The sequence below is a fragment of the Capra hircus genome, chromosome 5 (assembly GCF_001704415.2).
Source record: "Capra hircus breed San Clemente chromosome 5, ASM170441v1, whole genome shotgun sequence".
Classification (NCBI taxonomy): Eukaryota; Metazoa; Chordata; class Mammalia; order Artiodactyla; family Bovidae; genus Capra; species Capra hircus.
The window spans coordinates 9,862,241-9,875,555 of NC_030812.1; the positions used below are offsets into that span (position 1 = coordinate 9,862,241).

General features: G+C 36.8%; 1 protein-coding gene across 1 annotated transcript in view; it reads left to right on the forward strand.

Annotated features, from left to right (window-relative positions):
- LOC102172692 (phosphatidylinositol phosphatase PTPRQ) overlaps positions 1-13,315 on the forward strand; it is a 244,157-nt gene that overhangs the window by 70,794 nt on the left and 160,048 nt on the right. Inside the window, exons 19-20 of the mRNA XM_018047601.1 lie at positions 6,517-6,677; positions 7,677-7,822. Of these exons, the coding sequence (XP_017903090.1) occupies positions 6,517-6,677; positions 7,677-7,822 (307 nt within the window). The remainder of the gene's footprint in view (positions 1-6,516; positions 6,678-7,676; positions 7,823-13,315) is intronic.

The window sequence follows — 13,315 nt, forward strand, 5'->3', positions numbered from 1 at the left end:
CCACGTTCAGTCCTGGGTCAGGAAGATCCCCTGGAGAACGGAATGGCTACCCACTCCAGTATTCTTGCCTGGAAAATCGCCATGGACAGAGGAGCCTGGTGGGCTATGGAGTCACAGAGTTGGACACAACTGAGCGACTAACATTTTCACTTTCACTTTCACTCTCAAGATTCCAGGGCAGCTTTGTCTTGTTCTTTCTCTCACTTTTTCTTAGTAATGCAAAACTTTTTCTTTTCTTTTTGACTGCATGTAATTCTTCCTTTCTACACCATGAATTCTTATAAAACTTTATGGCCTTTATTCATGCTGGACTGACTCTTACTGTGTAAAGAGAACATAGAAAATGCTTTTTCCTCAATAGAACTTGGCTTTATTTCTCTTTCTCTCTCTCACACACACCACACATAGGGAGGAGGCAAGTGTGAAAGAAGAGGCAGAGAGATTAAGATCCTATCTGCTTCAAGATCTGGTTTGTTCATCGCTGTGTTGGAACAGGAAACTACCTGGCTCATAATTGAGACTAAATCACCTGCTGAATGGATGACTGAATGCAGAGTATATTTTAAGAGTTAAAAATTTCACAGAGATTTATTATATTTTCATTTCTGGCATAAAAGTAGTGATGCTTTTCCAAACAGTGGACACCTTCTGTTGACTCAAGTTAGGTCTTATAAAGAAAGAACAAAAAAGGAAAAACATCTTAACATGTTTAAGAATATCATCTGTAATAGACTGAAAGATATAAATGGTAATGAAGTATCTAAGATATTTTTAAATTTCCAGCATCTTCTTACCTAAGCTGGAAGCTTTAGCCTCTGTAGTTAAAGGGATATCATGATCCAGGGTCCTTTTTTATCACTGTTACTAATCAGTAATGGTTTCGGGGGGCTTCCCTGATGGCTCAGACAGTAAAGCATCTGCCTGCGATGTGGGAGACCCGGGTTCAATCCCTGGGTTGGGAAGATCCCTTGGAGAAGGAAATGGCAACCCACTCCAGGATTCTTGGCTGAAAAATCCCATGGATCGAGGAGCCTGGTAGGTGACAGTCCATGGTTTTGTAAAGAATCGGACATGACTGAACGACTTCACTTTCTTTAATGGCTTTTTGGAACTCTTGCCATATCAGTTTAACTGGGGAGGGTAGGAGGCATGTATCATGAGACCATGAGCACATTCTGAGTGGAGAGACATAGGTTTGAGTGGTGACTCCGTCACTAAATTATCCGTGGTGTTCTCTTAAAGTGCTGTGTAAGTGGTCTCTATTTTTATTAGCAGAGTTCCTGTTTCAGGGGTTCATATTTCTCTCACAATACTCAATTTCCAATATTTTCGTTCTTTCACTAACTACCAAATTCTTTTTAAAAAACAACATCTTTCTGAAGGAAGCAAGCTGTTCCATCTCGTGAGTTATGAAGAATGTTCAGTAGATTTTTTGTGTTGAAACATATGATGAAGGCTGAGGAGCCAACTGAAGGCAGCGATGTAGTCCCCACACGAGAAGGTGAAAGCCTGGTTTAGGACAATGTTGAAAAGTGCTAAGACAAATGCGAGATTGATGCTTCACAGAAATCTCTAATGACAGCACTCAGAGACCATTACAGAATCTGACAAGTGATTATGGGAGAAAACAGGAAGAGGCTGAATGCCTTAAGAGGCTTTAGCCTGGATAACTGGGGACTTGCTGCAACACTAGGGCTTCCCGGGCGGCACTAGTGGTAAAGAATCCACCTGCCGATGCAGGAAGCTCAAGAGAAGTTCAGCCCCTGGGTTGGGAAGATCCCCTGGAGTAGGGAATGGCACCCCACTCCAGTATTCTTGCCTGGAAAATTTAAAAAAAAACACATCTTTGGATATTTGCTATTTTCAGTGTATCTGCAAATTGCAGGTTACCTACTATATTTGCTATACTGGTGGCGTCTTTCTTTGTCATGAGTATTTCTTTACAAAATAGCTCATGAGGGTTATTGGGTAATCACTTTTAACCACTACTGTGCGAGTCATATTTGATTTGTAGATAGTATGTTCAGAAATCTTTAGCACATTACATTTTAAAATTATGTGTTCTTCTAAGCAACACTTTTTCCTCAGTTATACTGGTAAATTATATTTATACATTTTCAAATGAGAAACAATCCTTTCATTCCTAGGGCAACCACCATTAGATAAATGCATTTCTACTAGAGCCCTCTAAGTGTGTTCTTTTAATATACTTTGGATTGAAGTGTGGTATTATAGTAAACTGATTTATACAACATATTTATTTTATAGTTGAGTTCAACTTGGATTTGTTTAGCAGTTTTATTTCTATAACGTCAATAAAATTTAACAGTAGTTTTCTTCCTTGTTCATAAAACTTTTCAGTGAATGGTCCATAAGATATATCTAAAAGACTTGGAATGAAAATGATGTTGAAAATTCTAGCTTATACACAGACCTTGGCTTTTAAACTTTTCTGTTTTCCTGGCCTGAGGAATTTGTGTTCATTCTTAGGGGTTGAAATCTTTCTCCTCCAGCTGAAGTACAGTCCCTCATCTTGTCTTCTGGATCCTAATTCCTTATGTTGGTTTCAAGAGGATGGTTTGTAAGTGTATAAATGAGCTTCAATTTCATTCTCTATAGTGGCTTTTTCTTCTAATTTTATAAGTGTGTCTTTTCTGCTAAAGGCAAACAAGCAAGACAAAGTCAAACCAAATCAAATGAAATCAACCAGCTAAGCAAATGTTGAGAGTAGGAGTAAGAGTAACAATAAATGAATACCCCACTGAGACTCAGACTTTCTCTGAGATTCTAGAAAAGCTTTAGGATCATAGATATGTAGCTCTTTAATGCCATGCTAGTTTGATAATTGTTAACCTAGTGATACAATTCAGCTGTGTAAAGATTCCAGAGTAAATGCAACGTAGAAGACCAGTGTCCTTCGAGTGGGAAAATGAGTGAAATTGCTGGTTCATGTGAGGGGGAAAAGGATTTGATAGAGTCAAGTAAACGCATTGAAATTCTCTATTTTGGGGAAAGGCATCTGGTGAGTAAAAAGACTGATGTAGAATATTTAGATAATAGCAGATTAAAGTTTTTATAAGTTCATAGGAATGTATAGGAATAGATGTTTCATTAGGCTAGGTTGCCCTCATGGAACAAAATATCAAATTATGAAATTTAGAATTAAGACCATGACCTTTCAAAGAGTCTCAGACTTTGTCTAGGAAACCATTCATGTTCACAGTTGGGAAAATAGGGAATTTTGTTTAAATATTTTCATATGGTGTTGGTATTCATGATTCCTCATAGGTAATTGTTGCTTGGTATAGTCTTGATGTGATAAGAAATGAGCAAAGGAATTGGTAAAAAAGAGCAAAGAAACTGCTCTTAAGCTCTAGAATTTCCTTTATGCCCTGATGTCAAAAGGTGGCCTGTCTTTTGAAAAGAAGTGTAAATTACCTAGGAAATAACTTTGTGTTCCATCTCCATTAATTTCATCTCAAGACATTTTCTTGTTACCAGTGAGTGCAGATGAATAGAAATTTATTCAGAATAATTTTATATTTATTCAGAATAATTTCAGTCATTAAAGTCTCTTGATTTCTCATTCAAAAATTGAACTTACAGAAATTAAGATTACTATCCAGACTAGTGGTGAGTTTGCACACTTGTTGCTGTGACTCCAAATCATACTGATTTATCATTAAAATTTTTTTTAAAAAACCCATCTGGTTCAATCACACTATTTGTTTAGTCACTAAGTTGTCTGACTCTTTGCGACCCCATGGACTGTAGCCCATCAGGCTCCTCTTGTCCATGGTATTTCCCAGGAAAGAATACTGGAGTGGGCTGACATTTGCTTCTCCAGCGGTTCTTCCCAACCCAGGGACTGAACTCGCGTCTCCTGCATTGGCAGGCAGATTCTTTACTACTGAGCCGCTAGGAAAGTCTTATATAAAACATACTTTTATAAATGGAAATAAAATATTTTTAAACTAATAAGAACAAAACAGGTTTTTAAACTAAACAGTTAAAACCAGGAGAAAAACCTGATTGTAGCAGCATCAAAGTTGGGTTTCTCACGCATGGGATGGAGTGACCCTCTGAACTGTAGGATTGTTCATGAGATGGCTGTTCAGAGAGCAGAGAGCTCAGGCTTCGGCCCAGAGCTTTCCGTGTGTTTCCTCCAGTCTGGCAACAGCATAAGAGCAAAGAGGGTGAAGTCAGATCCTTGGGAACAGTGTCCATTTTCTCTTCTTTTCCTACTTCTGGTTCTCAGTGTAATAGCAAGCCATTTCTTATGAACTCAAGATACATTCTGAACTTGTATCAGAAGTTGAAGCTCCCACTGAAGTTTATGCTCAGATATTTTCCTACCATAGTTATTCAAATATCAGCCATAATTAACTTCAAAAGGAAACAAACAAGCCCCAAACAGACAAGACTTATCAGTACCTGAAAAATTTTTGTTAGCACTGTTTTGTCTCTGGAGAGAAGTTAGAGTAGATGTGTATACTATATCTGTATATGCTAACTGAGATGGACTACTAACTTTGTTATTCAGATAATTTATAAAGACTGCCTTCTTTTTTACTGAAATACCGAGGTATTTAAGACAAAATTTATGTTTAACCTGCATTTTCCAAGTAATTGCCTTGATTCTGTATTATCTATGGAACATAATTGGGGTTTTCCTTATTGTGGTGGTGGTTTAGTCGCTAAGCTGTGTCCAACTCTTGAGACCCCATGGACTATAGGCCACCAGGCTCCTCTGTCCATGGGATTTCCCAGGCAAGAATATGGGAATGGGTTGCCATTTCTTTCTCCAGGGGATCTTCCCAACCCAGGGATTGAACCCAGATCTCCTGCATTGCTGGGGGATTCTTTACTGACTGAGCCACCTGGAAAGTCCTTTATATATTGTAGGCAAATACTTATCTACAGTATTTTGCTTGAAGATCAGGGCAAGAAGGTAGTCACATAGGGCAGCAGATATTATTAAAAATATGCTGGAAGAGAAATTTTTTAAATAGACAATGCAATTAGGTTGCTTTAGCTAATTTCATAGCTTTAGAGATCTGAACTGGATTAGCTATATTGTAATATTCTAATGATCTAGGAGTCTGGAATTGGGTTAAGTTTCTACAACAAGGCATCTTTCTCAGACTAATAGCCTACCAGCTATAGCATTAAGTTTTAAAAGATATTCTGTAGTCTCAGCGAAGTCAAAGAGAGAACTCAGATGAGTTCATCATCCTTTTCCTAAGGCTTCTGGAAAAGGATCATGAAACTGTTTCAAATCACTAAATAGCTTGGCTAATCCTGCCTGTCTCCAATTGCATATTCTGAATCCATAATTCTCACTACGGTAAGCTTTCCAACTATTTTCAGATAACCATACTTGTATTTACAGTGAATTGATGCTTTTGTAATGGTAAAACTATGGCTGAAGTGTCTCTTTGTGTATACCCTTAATTCACTTAAAATCTTTTATTCCCCTTAATGATTCAGGATTCATTTATTTTAGTGGTAGAGAAACAAAAGCATTTTATGTTCAGAGGGAATATCCATTTACCTCTTGGATGCCTTGTGTTTCTAAAGAAGAAAAAAGACATTACATTACATGAGATATGTATCTTTTCTGTGATGTTAATCATATTTCCTTATCTAAATCCTTTAATAATTAATTGTATTTCCCTTAAAAATATAAATTTGTTTTTAAAGTTCACAGTTTTCAGTACTATTATATACATATTCTTTAGCTTAGATTCTAATCTATATCCAGTTCTATGGAATCTGAAGTAACATATCTGAAATGAACTGTAGTACCGTATTACTTAGCAACAGTATGCTCTTCAGACATTTCCCCCGTCTCCTGGGACTTTGGTACTTACTCAAAGAGTGTGAATCAATATTTATTTTCCAAAGTAATATTTGAGATACGTTTAAGATTTTAGCTGAGTAAGATATATAAGCTCTACTTTTTGTTTTCTTATGTTTTACATTCATTGTTTTAAAGCTTGCTTCTAATTAAAGAATAACCCATACTCATTATTTTAGATATAGCTATTCAGATATTTTTAATTTGTTTATTTGAATTGGGTCTGAAATCAATGTTATTGTTATACAATATTTATAAAATGAATTTGATAGATATACTATATGAATAAGATTATGCCTACACTTCAAAAGAACAAATATTTCAACAACTAAAACACTGGTATGAAAAGGATGCTATAAATACTTTGAATACACAGAATTCCCAAAGGTCTATTAGAATCAGTCTAAGCAAATTCTAATATGAACATCCTATTAATACTTCTTTGAACTACTGAATATACTTGAAAGCAAAGGAAGCTTATGTATTGAATTATTCTGAAACATTCTTTTCAGCATTTCAGGATAAGTAGTATCTTTATCCTATTAGTCTGGATTAATAAATATGCATAAATGTTGCTTATTTTTAATGTACTTGCACTGAAAGTATATATATAATGTTTAAAGGTCAGTTGCACAGATAAATTTTTTTCCTCTTAGGGACAGATCATCATTAAAAACTGTTAATGTAACTGAAACATCATTAGAGTTTTCAGATTTGGACCACAATGTTGAATATCATGCTTATGTAACAGCTAGTACCAGATTTGGTGATGGGGAAAAGAGAAGCAATATCATCAACTTCCGAACACCTGAGGGAGGTGAGTTCTTCTGGATGTAGCTCAAGTAAAATAACATTCTATTCAGAAAAAACACATTAAATATAAAGATGTCTTATGAAGCCTAATATCTGTCATAAGTTACACGCAAAATTGCTTTCTGGTCCCTCTAGCTCTGTGAGGTTGGGAAAGTTAGTTAATCTCTCTGTGCCTCAACTTCCCATTTGTATGCATATGGTGTATCACCTACCTTAGGGTCCTTTTGAAGAGTAAATGAATTTATATTTGTAAATGCGCCCAGCACAAAACTCAACGCTTAGCATTTAGTGTGCTTTTTATTTTTTTTAATAAATTTATTGTTTACTTTATCTTCGGCTGTGTGGGGTCTTCACTGCAGTGCCCGGGCTTTCTCTAGTTGCAGGGAGTGGAGGCTACTCTCTAGCTGTGGTGTGTGGGCTGCTCACTGTTCTCACTGTGGAGCTTGGGTTCTAGGGCACAGGCTCCGCAGACGTGGTGCATGGCCTTAGTTACCCTGCAATGCGTGGAATCTTCCTGGACCAGGGATTGAACCCATGTCCTCTGCATTGGCAGGCAAATTCTTAACCACTGGACCACCAGGGAGGTCCTAGGGTTTTTTTTTTTTTTTTTTTTTCATGAAACAAAATAAAATACATGAAGTCAGCTCTGTGCCTTTGTCCCCCATTATTCAGTTTCAAAATGCTGAGTTAAACTAGAATTTCATAGTATGCATTCTGTATTGGAAACTTGTCATATGTTCTTTTCAAATCCAAGGCATTGGCCTGATTTGGAACTGGGATAGTGTTTTACGGATAAGAAATCCATTTGTCCTCTGCTTGGATATTCCTGTGGTAGAATGTTAATGGGGATGGCCGAATGAGCTTTACGGATTTCATTTCTGACTTCTAATTAGATATTCTTAATTTTTAACAGTCATAACTTAGACATAGATAACATTTAGAACAGTTCAGACATTGTTTGGAGACACAGGTACACTTTTGTGTTCAACTGTTTGTTTTTTAGCACCAAGTGATCCTCCCAAAGATGTTCATTATTCAAACCTCAGTTCTTCATCAATACTTCTTTTATGGACACCTCCTTCAAAACCTAATGGGATTATACAATATTATTCTGTTTATTACAGAAACACTTCAGGTACTTTCATCCAGGTAAGACCTGAGTTTTCTCCTATTTCTTTATTTACATCTCTCAGCTCTGTTGATAAAGACTTGGCATAGTAGAAAATGTCTCTTATCTTAGATTGAGAATTATATATAGACATTTTTATAAAACTCCCATTGACATAGAAAAATGTGGTGGAGAAATAAATATATTTTAATCTGTCTGTCTATGCATGCAGACATGCACTCAAACACACACACGTCTCTGGATCAGCTTCAAATGTGTTACCAGCAATGAAGCTGCCACCTTTTAAACATTCTGTATAGAAATGGGCTCTCAGTGCTGTTTCTCCAGAGAATTGATGGTTTCACTTACCCTCAATTGTTTTTCAGCTAAAAAAAAATTCCCCTTTGTTTGTATATAATAGTTTTCATGCTTGGATGTGTTTGTGTATTTTTCTTCAAGTCTAAAAATTTTCCATTGTTAGTAGGAGGGGGTTATCATCATCATCGTTATCACTTAGTATCAGATGTAATGAAAGTACCAAAATGCACTTATCAACTTGTGATATTCAAGGTTGTAGGGTTGAATAATTTTCAGATGGATACGTTCTGAAATACAAACAACAATAGTTATTACAATAGCTGAAGTGCCTTTCACTTAGAGAAATATTTTTAGTTTTTCAGCCGGATTCCTTTACTTCTCCAAACTAACTATTTCACTCTAACATTTGAAAAGAATAAAACTCTGGACAGTTGTGATTGAATCAGGAATCGGAGAGTTGGAATATAATTTGGAAAACACTGATATACAAGAAATAATGCCCATTTACAGAATATGTACCTTACTATTAGGAACTGCTGACTGAATGTCAATTATTACTCTGACCACTATTAAGTCATTGTATCCTTTTTAGTAGAAGGAGAATAGAGAGGAGTCTTATTAATTCTAAGTTGCCTAATTCACTTTGTGATTAGGTTATTAGAGTTACTTCTTGTGAGCAGAAGCCTCTCTAAAGTATGACTTGCTTTAGTGCAGTTTAGGCTAGTGAAAAGAGTCAGAGCAGAATTCTGCACGCTGTCTTAGGCCTTACCCAGCAATAAGTAAAAGACAGTCCAGAGGTTGGTTGGATTTTAATATTCTGCTCCAGGCCTTGTAAGACTGAGGTTGCATAAGAAAGGACAATCTGTTTGTTTAACTCTGTACATCAAACAATTTTTGCTGCTTCTTTTTGTTCTACTCTATTTGGGGAAGGAAAATGGAAATTTAATGTGCATTTTTTCCCAGTTTGTTTATAATTTAATAATTTGTTATTATGTCATCAGGCCATTCAAATTGCAGATTTTTTTTTCATGCATTTAACCAATATTCAGTATTCAAAATTTAGTAGTTCTGAACCTTTAGCAAAGGTTTTGTCTCTACTACAGTTTACTTCACGGCTTGTGTCTGATTCTGTTTCGGCTCTCTTTGTCCACATCTTAAGTAATCAAGGGCAAAAGTTTAACTATAATTTCAAGGTGATTTTATGAACTTTCTTATTCAAACCTGAGTATATAATATGATCCCATTTACGACTCATTGTCTTAGAAAATGTAATCTTTTATTAAGTTATCTTAAGAATGCTTTTAAGTATGACAGCTGCAAGTAGGCACAGGCTAATGATGTCAAAACATTTCTAATATTCCTTGAAGTTCATCTGTGCTTTAATTTATTTCTAAAATTAGTTAAATATAGCATAAAAATCTTCACTACTTAATTTTCTATTTTGGAATGGTAGAGTAGAAGAAATCATCAAAATGAAAATTACGTAGCAGGATAGATGTATAGCTGTTTTCTTCCTTCTCTTCTTCCCACAGAACTTTGTAGTATCCCTTATGCATGACACGTCATAGTCTACTTTCTATTCCTGGTGTCTGCTACTTGTCTTAGCTCCCTTATCCCGTACTAGATACTGTGAAGAAAAGGATTGTGTGTGACTCTTGTCTTTCCATTCCCTGATATCCTCTGCTACTGTATCATAATGCTCAATAAATGTTTAATCACAGAACATAAAAATAATTATAGCAGATCAACGTTATTTTCAGTAATTGGTTATGATTTGGAACACTTGAGTTGGTTGTGAAGTGATCTGTCCTTCTTCAGACTTTGTGGAGTTTAAGCTCCTTGCTACAACTGGGCAATCCATCTTGTACCTCCTCCAATTGTGGCCCATTGTGTTTCATATTAACTCTTCTCCATTTTAACAATTACCCACTTTTTTCTCCTCAGTGTGCCTGACACAGTGTCTTTTATTCAGTTCAGTTCAAGTGCTCAGTCGTGTCCGACTCTTTGCGACCTCGTGAATCGCAGCACGCCAGGCCTCCCTGTCCATCAACAACTCCCGGAGTTCACTCAGACTCATGTTCATTGAGTCAGTGATGCCATCCAGCCATCTCATCCTCTGTCATCCCCTTCTCCTCCTGCCACCAATCCCTCCCAGCATCAGTCTTTTCCAGTGAGTCAACTCTTGGCATGAGGTGGCCAAAGTACTGGAGTTTCAGCTTCAGCATCATTCCCTACAAAGAAATCCCAGGGCTGATCTCCTTTAGGATGGACTGACTGGATCTCCTTGCAGTCCAAGGGACTCTCAAGAGTTTTCTCCAATACCACAGTTCACAAGCATCAATTCTTTGGCGCTCAGCCTTCTTCACAGTCCAACTCTCACATCCATACATGACCACTGGAAAAACCATAGCCCTGACTAGACGGACCTTTGTTGGCAAAGTAATGTCTCTGCTTTTCAATATGCTATCTAGGTTGGTCATAACTTTTCTTCCAAGGAGTAAGTGTCTTTTAATTTCATGGCTGCAGTCACCATCTGCAGTGATTATGGAGCCTCCCAAAATAAAGTCTGACACTGTTTCCACTGTTTCCCTGTCTATTTCCCATGAAGTGATGGGACCAGATGCCATGATTTTCGTTTTCTGAATGTTGAGCTTTAAGCCAACTTTTTCACTCTCCTCTTTCACTTTCATCAAGAGGCTTTTTACTTCCTCTTCACTTTCTGCCATAAGGGTGGTGTCATCTGCATATCTGAGGTTATTGATATTTCTCCCGGCAATCTTGATTCCAGCTTGTGCTTCCTCCAGCCCAGCGTTTCACATGATGTACTCTGCATAGAAGTTAAATAAGCAGGGTGACAATATACAGCCTTGACATTACTCCTTTTCCTATTTGGAACCAGTCTGTTGTTCCATGTCCAGTTCTAACTGTTGCTTCCTGACCTGCATACAGGTTTCTCAAGAGGTAGGTCAGGTGCTCTGGTATCCCCATCTCTTTCAGAATTTCCCACAGTTTATTGTGATCCACACAGTCAAAGGCTTTGGCATAGTCAATAAAGGAGAAATAGATGTTTTTCTGGAACTCTCTTGCTTTTTCGATGTTCCAGCAGATGTTGGCAATTTGATCTCTGGTTCCTCTGCCTTTTCTAAAACCAGCTTGAACATCAGGAAGTTCATGGTTCACATATTGCTGAAGCCTGGCTTGGAGAATTTTGAGCATTACTTTACTAGCATGTGAGATGAGTGCAATTGTGCGGTAGTTTGAGCATTCTTTGGCATTGCCTTTCTTTGGATTGGAATGAAAACTGACCTTTTACAGCCCTGTGGCCACTGCTGAGTTTTCCAAATTTGCTGGCATATAGAGTGCAGCACTTTCACAGCATCATCTTTCAGGATTTGAAACAGCTCAACTGGAATTCCATCACCTCCACTAGCTTTGTTCGTAGTGATGCTTTCTATGGCCCACTTGACCTCACATTCCAGGATGTCTGCCTCTAGGTGAGTGATCACACTATCGTGATTATCTTGGTCATAAAGATCTTTTCTGTACAGTTCTTCTGTGTATTCTTGCCACCTCTTCTTAATATCTTCTGCTTCTGTTAGGTCCGTGTCATTTCTGTCCTTTATCGAGCCCATCTTTGCATGAAATGTTCCCTTGGTATCTCTAATTTTCTTGAAGAGATCTTTAGTCTTTCCCATTCTCTCCTTTTCCTCTATTTCTTTGCATTGATCGCTGAGGAAGGCTTTATCTCTTCTTGCTATTCTTTGGAACTCTGCATTCAGATGCTTATATCTTTCCTTTTCTCCTTTGCTTTTTGCTTCTCTTCTTTTCTCAGTTATTTGTAAGTCCTCCTCAGACAGCCATTTTGCTTTTTTGCATTTCTTTTCCATGAGGATGGTCTTGATCCCTGTCTCCTGTACAATGTCACGAACCTCATTCCATAGTTCATCAGGCACTCTATCTATCAGATCTAGACCCTTAAATCTATTTCTCACTTCCACTGTATAATCATAAGGGATTTGACTTAGCTCATACCTGAATAGTCTAGCGGTTTTCCCTACTTTCCTCAATTTCAATCTGAATTTGCTAATAAGGAGTTCATGATCTGAGCCACAGTCAGCTCTGGGTCTTGTTTTTGTTGACTGTATAGAGCTTCTCCATCCTTGGCTGCAAAGAATATAATCAATCTGATTTCAGTGTTGACCATCTGGAGATGTCCATGTGTAGAGTCTTCTCTTGTGTTGTTGGAAGAGAGTGTTTGCTATGACCAGTGCATTTTCTTGGCAAAACTCTATTAGTTTTTTTTAATTAAAATGTGTTAAATAAGTACTGGTTTGATTAATCAAGGTTGAGAAGTTTTTACTAAATACCTTCCAACTTTATTTATATTCTCAAAGAATAAGCCTTAATTAGATAATTTGAACCACAAGGCTTTTTTTTCCCCCCTTCAAAATAAATAGATGAATGGGATAATAATCTGGATAACTGATCTGGTTCTAAATGTGTTACATGTCTGTGCATGTTTACTCACACTCAGCATAAATAAATTCTGGTGATTCGTTACTTAATTGTCATCAGGGTCATATGTAACCAGAGTAAATTTTATAGCAAAAAAAATAGAAAGGCTCCATTAATATTTTAAGAGATAGATTATATGAGCCAGTTATACCATCTGTAAAGTATATGTGTTGGAAGATATTAAAGTTCCCAGATCATATTTTGTGTGAGATTAATAATGTCTTATCTTGTCTATTACTTTATAAGTCACCACAAAATGGAAGTAGATCTTTTATGACACTCACTGCCCCACATACTGTCAAAGAACCACAGAACTTTGCGGAATTTAGTTGGTTGATACATCACAGAGCCATGCTAACTATAAATTTTAGTCGAATTGATTATCCTATGTTATTAATTTGAAATAGCCTTTTACTATTTATTACGTTTCTTTTATCATGTGCCAGAGATGGTGGTGTTTTATTTGCCTCATATAATCTAATCTTCAAAAGCCCTCTGTGAAGGCTTTTGAAGAGGTTCTTCCCATTTCACAGTTAGAGGATGACAAGTTTTGCAATCAGATGATTTATCTAGGACTTCTGTCCAAATTGAATACAGGTCTTTGGACTCTAAGGACTTTGTACAGATTGGAATGGTTCAGATTTCTCTGTATAGAATTATATTATTATAAAATTATTCATACTTAATTCATATTTAATTAC